This window comes from Mobula birostris, chromosome 23 (genome assembly GCF_030028105.1).
Source record: "Mobula birostris isolate sMobBir1 chromosome 23, sMobBir1.hap1, whole genome shotgun sequence".
Classification (NCBI taxonomy): Eukaryota; Metazoa; Chordata; class Chondrichthyes; order Myliobatiformes; family Myliobatidae; genus Mobula; species Mobula birostris.
This window is the reverse complement of record NC_092392.1, coordinates 12471352-12487171: the sequence shown is the minus strand read 5'-3', so window position 1 is coordinate 12487171 and position 15820 is coordinate 12471352. Positions and strand designations below refer to the sequence as shown.

Here is a 15820-nt window from a genome sequence, read left to right as displayed (position 1 = left end):
CTGAATACCTGGCCTTCAACCCAACTGTCCGTTATTCAGATCCCCATTAATCAAGCCAACACTTCTGGTGTAATGTGGTGGCACACCATGAGGAGCTACTGAGAGTGCACATGACTTCCGTTCCAGGGTCTTCAGCAAGTCAGTCTGGGCCAAATTGACGGAGGGAAGTTATCACAGGGGTCTCTTCCTCATACTGGGAGAAAACCCACGGCTTCACCACCGTAGACCCAGCCAGGACTGTAGTTCCACCATCCATGCATCTGCTGTGCACAGGAGGTGTCGGGGGAGGTTACTTCCAGGCTGGTGAGACCACATTCCCACTCTCTACCCAAACTTACTCACTTTTCCATCTGTGATCCTGCCAGACCCATGGATTGGCAAGGAGATTTGTTGTCGGAATTCTTTCAGAATTCCTTCCTTTTGGAAAGGAAAGGGAGATCCGAATTTCAAAGCTTCGTGCAAAAGACTAGCACTCCGCAACAGGTTGAGTTTAAGTGATTGGTGGAGATCCTCACTAAAGAGAGGGTAAAATGATTTCCATATGAGATCCTCACCACATCCGCTGCTCACCTGTCTCCTGGTGACCGCCCTGGAAGCAACACTTACTCTTCATCCAAGCAGCGTGGTGGGCTTGCTTTGTTGCCTGCCCAGCGTAAGTGAATGGGGTCTGTGGGTCACACCAGAGAACTTCCAACCATGATTCATTGCAGTAGATCTATTTCTATGGAGAGAACATTACCTACAGAGCAATCAAGAGGGTGGCATGGGCACCATGGGAACACCTGGGGACTACCCAGCACAACCCTTGCTGATTTGAATTGACACAAGTGATGCATTTCACCGTATGTTTCGATGTACGTGTGAGAAACAAAGCTAATCTTTAACCTTCGATTTAAATTAGTCCTTACGCTGCATGAACAGTCTCTGCAGGGGTCCGGTCTGAAAGATTCCCCGTCTCTGTAGATGTTGTCTTCAAAGTAGCAGTCGCGACAAACTGGGCAACACTGGCCAGGAATGTGTGCGGGGTACCGACACGTGACCTCACATTCTGGCTCCAAGCAGGTCACCCTGCCTCGCTACAGGGAGGAAGAATGCGTAGAGTGAGAGGGTGGTGGAGTGAGAGACAGAGACCATGCAAGACAGGAATATAGTGAGAGGGACCAAGACAGAGCACATAGGAAAGAGAGAGGCACAGAATGTCGTGAGGAGAGAGAGCATAAGTGAACGAGAGCATGAGCAGACCGCAGAATGTGCGTGATAAAAACCATGCAACGAGGGAGAGGGAGCTAGAGAACTTGAGCAGGTGTAAGCGAGAAAGGGCAGGACGTATCGATGCAGCTACGAAGAATGCATGACAGGGGTTATATTTCATAACAGTTTGACCAAATTCGCTACATCACCTAAGATGCTCGCAAATTTCTACAGATGTACTATGGAGAGCATTTTAACTGGCTGCACGGGGGTTGGGGTGTGACTACTTCACAGGATTGAAGTAAGCTACAGAGAGTTGTAAATTTAGCCAGCTCCATCGTGGGCACTAGCCTCCGTAATATCCAGGTCATCTTCAAGGAGTGATGCCTCAGAAAGGCGGCATTCATCATTAAGGACCCCCACCACCCAGGTCATGCCCTGTTCTTATTGTTACCATCAGGAAGGAGGTATAGGAGCCTGAAGGCACACACTCAACGATTCAGGAACAGTTTCTTCCCCTCTGCCATCCGATTTTAAAATAGACATTGAACCCAAGAACACTACCTCACTACTTTTTTTAAATTTGTATTTTTACACTACTAATTTAATTCAACAATTATATATTATATACTTACTGTAATTCACAGCTTTTTTTCTATTACATACTGCATTGTAATGCTACCACAAAGTCAAAAAAATTCACGACAAATGCCGGAGGTATTAAACCTGATTCTGATTCTGATAGTGGAGTGCAGACTTTGGCAGATGTTCTGCATGAGACAGCCTGGCATTGTCTGGGATTGAACCCTCCAAATCTCTACTGTGTACATAAGATGATGACAGCTCCACTAAGTGCTTGAGTACATCATCACAATCTCCACATTGTTGCGTGTTATTCCAGTACGATGTCCAGCTGGGAAGTCTCAAAGGCCACTGACAACAACAGCGAATTCTTGCTCTGTTTTGAATGTATAGCCAAATAATCCTCTTTATTTTTTATTGAGCCCTTTGAGGATGCAAGTGGCAGAACAGAGACAGGGATGTACTGCATTTTAATCTCAGAAGGGTTTCAAAGATGTCTTACACAGAGGGTTGGTCATGAAGGGTCAGGCATATGGATTTGAGGGCAATGTACTGGCTTAGAATGAAAACTGTTTATTAAACAAAAGTGAAAAATGGGAATAAACAGATTCTTCTCAGGCTGACAGGACATGAAGCTCGAGCCCCATCTATGTCAATGACTTGGCTTTTAAAATACAAGCTCAGTTAGCTGGTACTTTTGGAACAGGCAGTCACCAGTATCTTACCATTCAGTGGGAGTAACTGGGCCAAAAACTGGTCACCGTCACAGGGGTGCTTGGGCCAATATCAGGACACCTACAAGGGAGTGTCTAAGATAGGCGTTCCCAAACTGGAGTCCATGAACCCCTTGCTAGATGGTTTTAGTCCATTGCATACAAATGGCTGGGAACCCTTGGCCTAAGCAATGAGGGAGTGAGGGAGCATCTGGGTGAGGTCGGGTCAGTAGTGAGGGTGTCTGGGAGGACACTGGGGCAGCGCTTAGAGAATGCCCAGGACAACATCAGTGCAGCACTGAGGGAGTGTCTGGGTGAAACTCAGGGAGTTCCCAGGAGTCGCTTGCCTCTATACATTGCTTACAATTTTCTTCTTGCCTCCTGGGTAATGCTGATTTCCAACACATTGCCTGGTACTAGATTTCATTTCCCTTACACTATGATGTTTAATATAACTGATTACATAAAAACACAAGTTAACCCCCAACTAACCAACACATCCCACTCCCCATAATGCTGGACAAAGTATGTACTGTATTACGGGAATCACGGATACGAGAATAGTGTAGGAATATGTTGAGGTGACAATGAGCTGAGACCTTGTTGAACGGAGCAGCAGGCCTGAAGGGCCAGATGGCCTATTTCTGCTCCTAGTTCTTTAATTTGTCGATGTGGAAACCATAGAAAGGGTGCAGAGGAGGGTTACAAGGATGTTGCCTGGATTGGGGAGCATGCCTTATGAGAATAGGTTGAGTGAACTCGGCCTTTTCTCCTTGGAGCGACGGAGGATGTGAGGTGAGCTGATAGAGGTGTATAAGATGATGAGAGGCATTGATCGTGTGGATAGTCAGAGGCTTTTTCCCGGGGTAAAATGGCTAGCACTAGAGGTCACAGTTTTAAGGTGCTTGGAAGTAGGTACAGAGGTAGGTTTTTTTACACAGAGAGTGGTGAGTGTGTGGAATGGGCTGCCAGTGACGATGGTGGAGGCAGATAAGATAGGGTCTTTTGAGAGACTCTGGGATAGGTACATGGAGCTCAGAAAAATAGAGGGCTATAGGTAACCCTAGGTAATTTCTCAGGTAAGGACATGTTCGGCACAGCTTTGTAGGCTGAAGGGCCTGTGTTGTGCTGTAGGTTTTCTATGTTTCTATGTGTCTACAAAGAGGGTTTAAAAGTCACAGCCACATACGTTCATTAGGCAAACAGACAATGTACCAGTTCAAATCAATTTAATAAATATCGAAAAATTGTTCTTTGTAACCTTGGGACCATTTGTACACGTCATTGTTTAACTCCAGCTACCTCAAGCTGCCCTGTAGAGATCTTGCCTCCGTCTGCACTGTGCTGGAGAACGTTCTGACTCAAAATCAGGTGCTGGCATTGGATATGTTACTGACTTAGAAACATTAACGAAGAGTGGGAGCCCTAAGTAATCATCCCTCCCCTCCTGGGCATTCTGTGTCCCACTGTGGCTCTCTTGTTGCTGTTAGTAACCAGCTGATCCTAAGGACCTACTACTTTGATTGACATCAATAGGCTACTCACTGTACACACACACTTGTAGCAGGGATTTGTGGTTGAAACCCAATGTGATCCTTCTGCATAATGCTTTCCTTGGTGGATACAGACTGTGGAAAAACAAAGCACACAATTGAACATATCTCACTCATCATGACATATCTTCTTCTTTGGAGGTAAACCCCCAATTTACATATTTACAAAGAAACCCATGTTATTAGCAAGATATTAACACACCCACACTCCCAACCACCACCACTTTACCATTTTCTGTCAGCCATTTTATGTACAGACATTCCTGTGCCTAGCTGCCTTATACAGCCAATCTGTGTACATAAGCTATCTAAGTATTTATATTTAATGTGTTTTTTGAAATTATTATCGTGATTGTCATCTTATTGTGGTTATTTTCTGCTGAACCTGATCTGGAGTAACAATTATTTTGTTCTCCTTTACACTTGGTGCACTGGAAATGACATTAAACGATCTTCGATCTTCTTCGCTATCTCTCCGAGGTCACAATGAATAGGTCTATGACAGATATAGACAGACTTCACAACAACTGGACTGCCTGTACACTTGACTTTCTGAATTTCCAACCGATTTGTTTTTCCCTGCTCTTCTTAAGGGTGGGACATACCTGGACACTCTTGACAGCACTGGTTCGGTTTAGTAATCGGCTCCGAGCAGGTTACCGGAGGGCACACAACCTCCAAACACAACACATTCCCAGTGAGGCAGTTGCAGCGTTTACAGGGGTCCGATGGAGGGAAGAAGGTGTTCCGGTTTTTGTACTCCAAGCCCTCAAAGAAACAGTGATTGCAGACGGGACAGCAGGCGGCACTGGGGACTGGATGGGTGCACTGCACGGGACAAGGCTTCTGCTGGCAGGTCACCACCTCAGCCTGAGGGTGGAAGAGTGAACAAGAGCCCTGAGTAGCAAACTGGAACACGGCAGCTGGCCCGCTAAACCTGGTCCAATAACCCCACTCTTCAGCTAATCCCCTCATGCATCATCTCTGTCTACGCTTCTTGCTGGCTTGGTAAAGCAGCTAACACAATCAAAGATTGGACACCTTGGACACTCTCTCCTCTCCCTCTCTTACTGGGCAGAAGAATTCATCCCTTTAGACCAGGGGTTCCCAACGTGGGGTCCACAGACCCCTCGGTTCATGGTAAGGCTCCATGGCATTAAGAAGGTTTGGAACCCCTGCTTTAGACCATAAAGACACAAGAGCAGAATCGGGCTATTCAGCCCAGGGAGGCTGCTCTGCCATTCCATCATGCTGATTTGTTATCCCTCTCAACCCCATTCTACTGCCTTCTCCCCATAACCTTTGACACCTGACAAAGACCTTTAAGATGGTCTCCCCAACTCTTAGTAGTCCTTCCAGACTTAAGCTTGCAAGCACTCCCTTCCCACAGCCCTTGTGCCATTTATCACCGTTCTTTCACAGCCTGCGATGCACTGGTGTGAGAAATAGAGCTTGGACCGCCAACATTTATCGCCTTTTTAGATGATGTCATTGAAGGAACGGAGAACAGGATGTACCTAGGTTTGCTGACGACATATGACTATTTGGTTCACAAGCTGTTGAAGTAGTCTGTGACCGGACAGGAAGTTGCTGAGGGAATATTACATGGGGAGTGATTGTATGTGATATCTGCCTACAGAGCTGAGAAGCCACTTCCAGGATGGAATATTCTCTGGAGTTTAGACAACCAAGAGGAGAGCTCAGCTGAACATATAGCATACCTAGAGGACTTGATGGATGACAAGAGGCTATTCCCCAGGGAAGTCTCTAACCAGAGCCTGCAGTTTCAGGCTAAGGGGTCAGTAGTTGAGGAGTAAGGGAAATATTCTTCAATAAAATGTTATGAATCTTTGGCCATGTGTGCTTTGTTGATGAATCTCTTAGCAGTGCGATCAATAGATCATGTGCTGGGAAGGGAGTAAAAGTGAAGATGTGGAGATAATGTTGAAGATGAGTCATAGACTTTTTTTGGATGATGGGCCATGAGGCACATTTCTTTCACCTTAGTCTTACTGCGTCAGTCACCATTTCCCACTCCCTCCTGCGCATTCTATAACACCACGGGCTCCATCCTCTTGATTAATTTCCTCCCACAACCCATGTTGGTTAGGGGATGAGGATCTTTTGATTTGGTGGGGCTGGGATCTGGCTACTTACCAGGCAAGTGCACTCTGAGCACTTCTCTGTGGGCGAGTTGAAGGTGACTCCATTCTCGTACACCTGACCCAGGTAGTGGCAGATCCCAGTACATTGTGGGCAGCATTCACCGTGAGGAGACACTGGGTTCTGACATGTGGCGGACGGGCAGGGCACAGGCTCGCAGGTAACTGCTCCATTCTGGAATAAAGCACCGTACTGCCATAAACATGCTGAGCATTATTAATAGAGAAGCAAACACAGGAAAGTAAGAAGCTGGCCGTAGGGTCTCTTGTCTACAAAAAGAACTACAAACTGCTGTGCTAAAGGACACAAATTAAATCGTGGTTGCTGGAATCTGAAACAAAAACAGAATTGCTGGAAGGTCCCAGTCAGCCAGTCTAAGGGCAGCTATTTCAAACAGTAGCATAAAAAGGTAAACACGAGGAATTCTGCAGATGCTGGAAATTCAAGCAACACACATCAAAGTTGCTGGTGAACGCAGCAGGCCAGGCAGCATCTCTGGGAAGAGGTACAGTCGACGTTTTGGGCTGACACCCTTTGTCAGGACTGGTCCTGATGAAGGGTCTCGGCCCGAAACATTGACTGAACCTCTTCCTAGAGATGCTGCCTGGCTGTTGCGTTCACCAGCAACTTTGACGTAAAAAGGTAAAGTACCTCCTTGTTTGGCCCATCGGGTGGCAACCTTGCCATTTCTTCAGTGGTTGTCTGTTTTATGAGTCCGAGTTGCTAACTCGATACTCAACTGAGCGTGGATGGAAGATGTGCAAGGAGCCAGCCAAACTGAACCCAGGATCACCTGCTCCGAAGTCCGGTGTAGATGCCACTACACTACCAGCCAAACAGACATCTCCAACAGTCCATGCCATTAATTCAGGGGTAACCTATTGACACCTGCGATTCAAGGGGACCATCCCTTGGGTATTGGACCGAGCTGCGACAGGTGAAGGACAGAGGCTTCCGAGAAACTCACCCTTAAGTAACCACACTTGTTAATCACTCAGATCAACCAAGTCCATAAACTTTATAAGCCTGCAAGGAGAATGATCACAAGAAGGATGTCCTGTTGCTATTGCATCTGTTCTGATAATGACACCCTACATAGCAGTATGTGTTGGCGCTTGGCCAAGTGGTTAAGACGTTGGTCTAGTGACCTGAAGGTTGCTAGTTCGAGCCTCAGCTGAGGCAGCATGTTGTGTCATTAAGCAAGACACATAACCAGAAGGGGGAGGAGAAGATGGCGGCGTGATGCAGCACGCACGGCCGTTCCGAAATGATATTGTATGTGTTAACTAGGGGCCGTGCACAATCCTGATTTGATGGAGACAGACGTGAGAAGCACGGAGGAACACCTGGAGAAACTTCTGAAATGCCCGCTTCGCTGCCGCTGCTACTGTGCGATCGAGAATCTCTGGAGGGGAAGGCCCCAAATCCTCGGCTTTGCCTATTGCTAGGGCCGGGGTCAAAGTGCTCGGCAGAGATGGTGCTCGGTGTCGGAGGGCTGGTCGGAGGCTCGAAGTTTTCGGACAGACTGAAGAGTCGGCTGTGGTCGGGTGCTTCCAGGTGCTGCATCGGCAAGTTTGCGGCGCGGGAAGCTCATGGCAGGAAGAGTTTTTTTTCTTCCTTCTACCATCTGCGTGAGATGATGGGACTTTCAAGAGACTTTGAGACTTTTTTTTTTACTGTGCCCATGGTTTGTTCTTCATCAAATTAAGGTATTGCTTTGCACTGTTGTAACTATATGTTATAATTATGTGGTTTTTGTCAATTTTTCAGTCGGTTTGTCTTGTGTTTCTGTGATATCATTCTGGAGGAACATTGTATCATTTCTTAATGCATGCATTACTAAATGACAATAAAAGAGGACTGCGTGTCCTCATAATCTAATCTAATCTATCCACACGTTGCTCTGCAACGACACCGGTGCCAAGCTGTATTGGCCCTAGTGCCCTTCCCTTGGACAACATCGGTGGCGTGGAGAGGGGAGACTTGCAGCATGGGCAACTGCTGGTTTTCCGTACAACCTTGCCCAGGCCTGCGTCCTGGAAACCTTCCAAGGCGCAAATCCATGGTCTCATGAGACTAACGGATGCCTATATATATATATTATATATATTACATAGCAGTATCCTATTGTCTTTGACTAGGGATTATTCAGAAGGTTTCTATGATCCCATTTCACTTTCCATACTTCTCCTCTCACTGCTTATCTTCATTCCCAATTGTGTTCCCCTTATGCTTACCCTGCTTCCCCTGTTTTGGAAGGCTTAGGTGGCTATACCCACCACCTAAAACTAAGCATACCTTTTCTTCCCCTCCCAGCGTTCCAACTGGACAGGCCCCACCCCAACAACTCTACAATCACATATAACATTCCCATCCTTTCTCATGACACTTACCAAACACATCCAGGAGATACAACACCTCCCTATTTACTTCCTACCGTCCTGCCATCCAAGGTCACAAGCTCAAAATTCAAGAAAGGGAGACGTACTTATTTCACTTTTGTTGGCTGTACTCGCTGTTCAGGAGGCTATCTTCTTTATATTAGAGATCAGTTGTAGATCATGTTACCCTTTTACTGAATACATCTTCCAATATGAATTTGAGCTTTAGATATTTTCATGAATCTATCTGATTTCCATTCTAAACTCTCCATTCTCAATCTTTTACCCTGCCTCACTGCAGTTCAACATAATCTTTTGATTTAGCACAGAACAGCATTCTGTTCTAAAACTTTAAAGTTTTACAATTGTAGAGCATAACTAGCTGCTCTCATCCTTTCTACAACAGCTCTATTTAATTATTCTACTCCCATTTACACAACCTGAGCACACATTTAGCTTGAGTCCTGCTTGAATCATGAGCTGCCATTTATCAGTAATCATTTAATCTCATCTTCTGAATTTCCCTCCTATTGAGACGCTGCTCGACTGAAAGATTTTGAAGCAGTCTCTGCTTTTACTTATAACAGAATGGAAAGTGAATATGAAAAAAGAATCTTGTCTCCTGTCACACATTTCAGTCTCGCTTATCATGGTCAAATGCGCCAGATGAAAAAATAATGTACAAGCTGGAAAAAAATAAATTACTTTTCTGATAATATTTGTGATGAAATTTCTCATGATTTGAAATGTTAAGACTGTTTCCACAGATGCTGCTTAACCTGCTGAGTGTTCTCAGCACTTTCTGTTTCTGCCCAGATATTGTATTTCCCCAGTTAGTCAGAGTAATTGCATGGACATCACAAACAAAACAGATTGAGGGTTGGCTGGTCCCACTGCGCACAGCCACGCACTGTCACTATTCCTTACCACACAGTTGCAGCGGTTACACTTGTTGTTTGGGTCTGGGAACGTTTCACCATTTTGACAATCTCTCTCTTTGTACCGACAGCCCTCACACACTGGACAGCCACAGTGATTGATTGCAGGGTGGGGACATGGCACGTCCCTGCACTGTTTCGTGTCACAGATCACTTGTCCCTTCTAAAGCAAGGAGACAAAAGAAATATTATTGTACTATTCTCTGCCCAACCTATTACTTAATGCAGAGCACACTTCAGCCACCCAAGCACTCACTGCCTATCCGACCACTGCTCCTGTATCAGCCCAAGCTTCACAGTGCACAAACAGATTACCAATACCCCACTCAAATATGGTTCTAGCTGTCCACTCAACCATGATACAGTATAACTGTAATAATCTGGTACCCTATCGTTTAGAATCCCTATGATTCCGTGTCTGTCTCACCCATTTTGTGTCTTGCTTTTCCTTTAATTTTACCATGCTCTTTTTAATTTCATGGACACTTCTAACTTTAAGGACACCAGGGACTCGTATCCATACTTCCTTTAACTTTATGAGGGCTCTGGTTTGATGTTCCTTTTAGGATCTATTCATCTCTTCAAAATGAGAAAAGCGATGTTTTACATTCGGCTGGGAGAAGAGATGAAGCTTCTTTTTAACATATCTTTCCCATGCTTCCTTTAAACTCATTAGACCCTCATTCTTCCACCACCTTTACAATTATTGGGTTTGCTGGAAAAAAAATGAGCATACAGCTCTGTAATGTCTTAAAAAAGAAAGCAAATTGAAAATGTGTTGCGGCATGAATAGAAGCAAAATCCACTAGATCAGTCCCAAGGTACCAATTACTTACTTGGGCACAGTGCCAAATGCCCTTTTGGCAACTTTTCCAGTGATCATTTTGAGGATGTTATAAACAACTCAGACAAATGTGGTTCCAATTGCCACGTCAATCAAAGTATCAGTTACCCAGCCAATCATCGCACCAACATTCCCATCACCCGTGGTATCAACAGTCCCGTCAACCATGGTACCAGGTGCACAGATCCACTGTGGTGCAGATGAATATAATGGATATGAAGAGCAGGGAACATCTCACTATTGCTCATCCCTCCTCATGAATCTCTGCCAATTGCTGAGATACAATAGAACAGATCCTTTTGACTGATCTGGAAATTCATCTTCAATAGTGCTACATTCAATGGATTTGTTTATCTCTTGTCACTACTATTGGGAACCAAGTCAATGAGTTGACCCTCAGTAAAGATCTTAGAAATGGAGAGGGTAGAAATACCAAAATCATGCTGTTGGATTTGGGGAATTATATTCTCTTTATTAAATCATGAACTTGGATTTTTTTATGTCTTCCTGTGAGATGCAATGAAGCCTCTGTTTAACATCTTGTCAAAAAGACTGCAACTCTGATGGTATGGCATTATGTCATTACTGTACCTTGGATATCAGCCCAATTTGGTAGGTTTGGCCTTTGGGTGTGGCTTAGACAGATTTCTAACTCAAGGACACATGTACTTTGCTCTCAGTCATGATAGGTACTGAATATTCATACATGGTCCAACAATTAATGACATCAGCAGCCTTGAATGACTTTACCAGATAGACATCAGACCAGGAGGATCTTACCCAGCAACGACACTCCTTACATTTCCCTTTAGGTGCAGGGAATGTCGCTCCGTCTGCATAATCTTCATCATGGAAATGACAACCTAAAAAAAAAAGACAGAGGCGGAGGCAACTAACAAATACCATCCACTATTTTGTGAACCACACTAAATTTTGAGCACTATCCCTTGTGAGGTGTCAGAGACCAGTTCCTTCTTCAGAATTGCACAGTAGTTTAATGGCCAGGATAGTTCGGACTGAGATGAGGAGCAATATCTTCACTAGGAGGGTATGAATCTTTGGAATTCTCTAGCCCTGGAGGGAAAGGGGAATTCATTCAGAGATTGCTTTTGAGCAGAGATCAATATTTTTCTTCTGGATATTGAAAAAAAAGTAAATGAATTTGCCAAGATAGACAATCAGTTGTGATGTTGTTGAACAGTGAAGCAGGTCTGAGGGGGCCAAAGGGCTAATTCCTACCTCATCTGATGAAGCCCTTTGACCTAACTTGTGAATTTTACTTCACTTTCCACAGATGCTGTCCGACCTACTGAGTGCTTCCATCATCTTCTGTTTTAATTTCTGATTTCCAGCAGTCATTTTGAGTTTGAAGGTAAGACAATCAGGTTGCGATTGGGGTTCTCACTCACCGTCACACTGGGGGCAGTCACAGGGTCCGGTGATGGGGTGGGAGCAGAGAGCTGGAGCACACAACTTCCTCACACATTGCACTGAGCCCATCTGAAACACAACGTAGAGCAGAGCTTGAACAGACTGAGGGGTTTCCACCTTGCGGCTAGTAGGTAAAGATGCAGCGAGAAAAGGGTGGGGTTGTGAGGATGGGGATTGGAGTTAAGAATATGGTAGCGGATGGTCAATTCTTCCCAACACAGGGAGGGGAGTGAGTGAGTATTAATCCCCACCCATCCTCCGTCTTCGACATCATGCTTCCAATACTCACCCGGCAGGTACACTGAGAGCATAAGTCACTTGGGTCCGCAAATGTCTGTCCATTGCCAATAGCAACACCAGCATAGTAACAGCCTGTGAATACCAGATTGATTGTGAATAATGCCATCTTCACACAATGGCAGAACTAATCACAAGTTTACAACAAATTTTACAAGTTTTAAACATTAAAATTAATTGATTCTATTATGGTTATTATTCTACTATGGATTTATTGAGTATGCCCACAAGAAAATGAATCTCTGAGTTGATTATGGTGACATATATACACTTCGATAATAAATTTACTTTGAACTTCCATGACACAAGGAGGCCACTGAGCTCAGATGGTGGTGTTAATGTTCTACCTTCCAACCCTAAGTTTTCCTCCAACATTTTGATAAACTGTTCCCTTTCTTAATGTTTTCCTCATCATATTGATAAAACTGTTCCCTTTCTTACTAAGTTTTCCTCCACCATATTGATTAACTGTTCCCTTTCTTACTGTTTTCCTCACCATATTGATAAGCTGTTCCCTTTCTTACTCTTGTGCTTCTTTAGCTTCCCATTGAGTGAAGCCAGCTGACCAGGCATATCCTGGGAATATGGATTCCATATTCTTCTCACTGACAGTGTAAATATGTTCTTCCATTCAGCTCATGCCATCATGCCTCCCTATCTCCTCCTCCCTCAAGTTGCCAGTACTGGTGTCCCTCAGCCCTGAACCTCAGTACTCTTGCTGATGACTCTTAGTTGCTCTCCTTCCTGGGCATTTCTGTGGCTTGTTCAGAGTCTCCAAATCGTTCTTCCACATGGAGATAACTGCACAAGGAATGATATTTCTCAGCCCCTTTCCCTCTCTCAGTCTGGTACTCCATGTGTACGCGGAACCCTTCTCTTGGGAGATAAAGTCAGAGTACTACAGCACATAAACTGGCTCTTTGGTCCATCTAGTTTGTGCTGACCTATTTCCCTGGCTAGTCCCATCTACCCACCCCCAGACTATAACCTTCTATTCCCTTCACATCCATGTACCTATCCAAACATCTCTTAAATGTTTTGCAATTGAACCTGCATGCACTACTTTGGCTGGCAGCTCGTTTCCCCTCAGGTTCCCCTTAAATATTTCACCAATAGTTGTGCACTCACGTCTCTCAGCCTCTCTCTTGCGGCTGGCAAAGATGTGCCTTGGCCACTCTCCCTTTGGGCTGACTCTGGTAAAGCAGCGTCCTTACCTTCACAGACAGGGCAGCACTGTGTGGGGAGGTTGATGGGATGACTGCAACCTGGGCTGTAGCACGGTCTCTTCGAACAGCTGACAAACCCGTTCATGCACTCACAGCGGGTGCAGGGGTCCAACGGCCCAGGAAACTCCTGACCGTTCAGGTAGTCCACCCCCATGTAATTACAGCCTGGAAAGCAAAAGGAGGCAGAGTCAGGAGGTACAAGAACACGGAGAACTTCCCCTTACCTGCTGAGCAGGAACATTCCTCCAGAGGACACTGGCAACAATCAAACCCTCATCGAGAAAGTCTGCAGGAAATGCTCCCAAAATAGTCAAAGCCCACAGATTACACTGGACAACAAAGATTTTTCCTCCTGAATACTTGTGGGTGTATCTTATGGATTTTGGGCAGCTGATCATGAAAATCACTATGAAATTTCTTTCTTTCTTTTTTCCAAAAAAATAGTTTTAACGTTTTGTTTTTTCTAATTATTATTGATATATTGTTTAGCTCGGTTAATCAGTTATTTGATAGTTTAACTCTTATTGTACATATTGATATGTTGATTCAACTACTTTACTGTATTTTTTGTTGATTTTCAATAATAATTAATAAAAAGATTTGAAAATGAAATGAAATTTCCCTATCATGCACTATTTTTGAATAATTCAAATCAGAATAACTGATGCCAAGGGAGGCATTTTTGTTCGTCCACAAAGGAAAAAGGTCTTCAATGACAGGCAATTTGAAGAACTTCTAATGGGACTGGAGAAAATCGCAAGGAACGCATTCAAGGATGTTGTGAAAATTTTCTTGACAACTATGGAGCACCAAACTATGTGCAGCTGGTTGACAACATGCTTCAAGCAAACAAAACCATGAAGTGCAACATGTTACTAAAGGTTCATTTTCTGCATTCCCATTTAGACTTCTTCCTTGCAAATCTTGGCACTGTCAGTGACGAGTATGTTGAAAGGTTTCACCAGGATATTGTGGTCATGGAGAAACGGTATCAGGGCAACTGGAATCCATCAGTGCTGGCTGATTATTGTTGGACACTTAAGCAAGAAGCCTCAACACTGAGTACAAATGAAAATCATCAACAAAACATTTTTGTTAGGTTAGTTGAACTATTCCAAAGTGTCAGCACTGTTATACAATCAAATGCATTATATTCAATAAAAGTTAATTTCTTGTTCTCCAAATTCCTATGTGAGACAAGTAATCTGAAATTATGTTTGTGTTCAGCTTCAAGCAGTCCATCAGAAACATAAAAGAAATTCTGAGGAAGCAACACTTTCGAAAGAATTTTGTTGTCCAGTATTATAACAAAGACTTTTGTGCAGAAACTAGCCATTCACAGCCAGTGGTCAGTGCTGGTGCTTTCGTGCAGTTATCTCCTCCCACGCCTCTGTAAAACCCCATTAGTAACACCCTCCCATATCATCAATAAATACACCCTAACACAAAGGCAGCAGGAAATTGGTTGGAAACCTCTCCACAAAAATTATGGAAAACATCCCCAATAAATAATGAACAGTGGGAAAATATTTCCCCATAACTTAGCAGGTGATCACAAGTCAGTGGAACACCTATCCCGAAATCAGCCATAAGCCATCCTCTAAAATATTAAGTAGGAAATGACACACTTCCTACACCAATCATCATCAAATTAAAAAAAACACCAAACACTACAGAAATCCTACCCCAGTTCCTCAGGAACCCCTCTCACAATCTGATGGGACCCCTCCTTCATCCTGGTCATGCCTTGTTCTCACTGTTACCATCAGGGAGAAGGTACAGAAGCCTGAAAGCACAAACTCAACAATTTTGGAACAGCTTCTTCCCCGCTGCCATCCGATTTCTGAATGGACATTGAACCCATGAACACCACTACACTACTTTTTAAATTTCTATTTTTGCACTATTTAATTTAACTACTTAATATATATACTCGCTGTAATTGACAGTTTTTTTCCTATTATTACGTACTGAATTGTACTGCTGCCACAAGGTTAATAAACCTTACGACATATACCAGTGATTTTAAACTCAATTCTAATTCTGACAACCTGACAGGATATCCTGCCAATCTCTCCAAGACCAGCAGGAATTCTTTTTGAAACATTTGTGATGATGAGTGGTCAAAGTCTGACCCCTCAGCTATAAAATGAACCAATGGATCAGCAATGATTAGAGGTAAACAAAGATAAATTTGAGCCAGGGTGCGTTCATACCGTCACAGGCTTTACAGCAGCGGTCCTGTGTCGGGAAGGGACACTCCAGCACAGGGCAGGGTCGTCTTTCACACAATACGCTGCCCTCTCTGCATTCACAAACATTGCAGCTGTCTGACACATCGGCGAATTCTTCTCCATTTGCGTATTCCTTTCCACCTAGCAGACAGCCTGAAGAAAGACGTTTTGGAAGATCATAATTTTTGAGGTACCCATTACTCCTTGGATATCTCATCCATTATGTTTATTAGACCCCAAACCATAAACACCGCTGAACCCACCAGC

General features: G+C 44.2%; 1 protein-coding gene across 4 annotated transcripts in view; it reads right to left on the bottom strand.

Annotated features, from left to right (window-relative positions):
• Nucleotides 1-15820, bottom strand: part of kcp (kielin cysteine rich BMP regulator) — a 133147-nt gene that overhangs the window by 19709 nt on the left and 97618 nt on the right. For 3 of the 4 annotated variants that reach the window (XM_072241272.1, XM_072241274.1, XM_072241275.1), the window contains 10 exons: nucleotides 15536-15706; nucleotides 13308-13484; nucleotides 12086-12168; nucleotides 11775-11865; nucleotides 11146-11228; nucleotides 9511-9684; nucleotides 6197-6376; nucleotides 4645-4909; nucleotides 4032-4114; nucleotides 909-1076 (listed from right to left, as the gene is read on the bottom strand). In XM_072241272.1, coding sequence (XP_072097373.1) covers nucleotides 909-1076; nucleotides 4032-4114; nucleotides 4645-4909; nucleotides 6197-6376; nucleotides 9511-9684; nucleotides 11146-11228; nucleotides 11775-11865; nucleotides 12086-12168; nucleotides 13308-13484; nucleotides 15536-15706 — 1475 coding nt within the window. The remainder of the gene's footprint in view (nucleotides 1-908; nucleotides 1077-4031; nucleotides 4115-4644; nucleotides 4910-6196; nucleotides 6377-9510; nucleotides 9685-11145; nucleotides 11229-11774; nucleotides 11866-12085; nucleotides 12169-13307; nucleotides 13485-15535; nucleotides 15707-15820) is intronic. The other variant, XM_072241273.1, reaches the window with a different exon arrangement.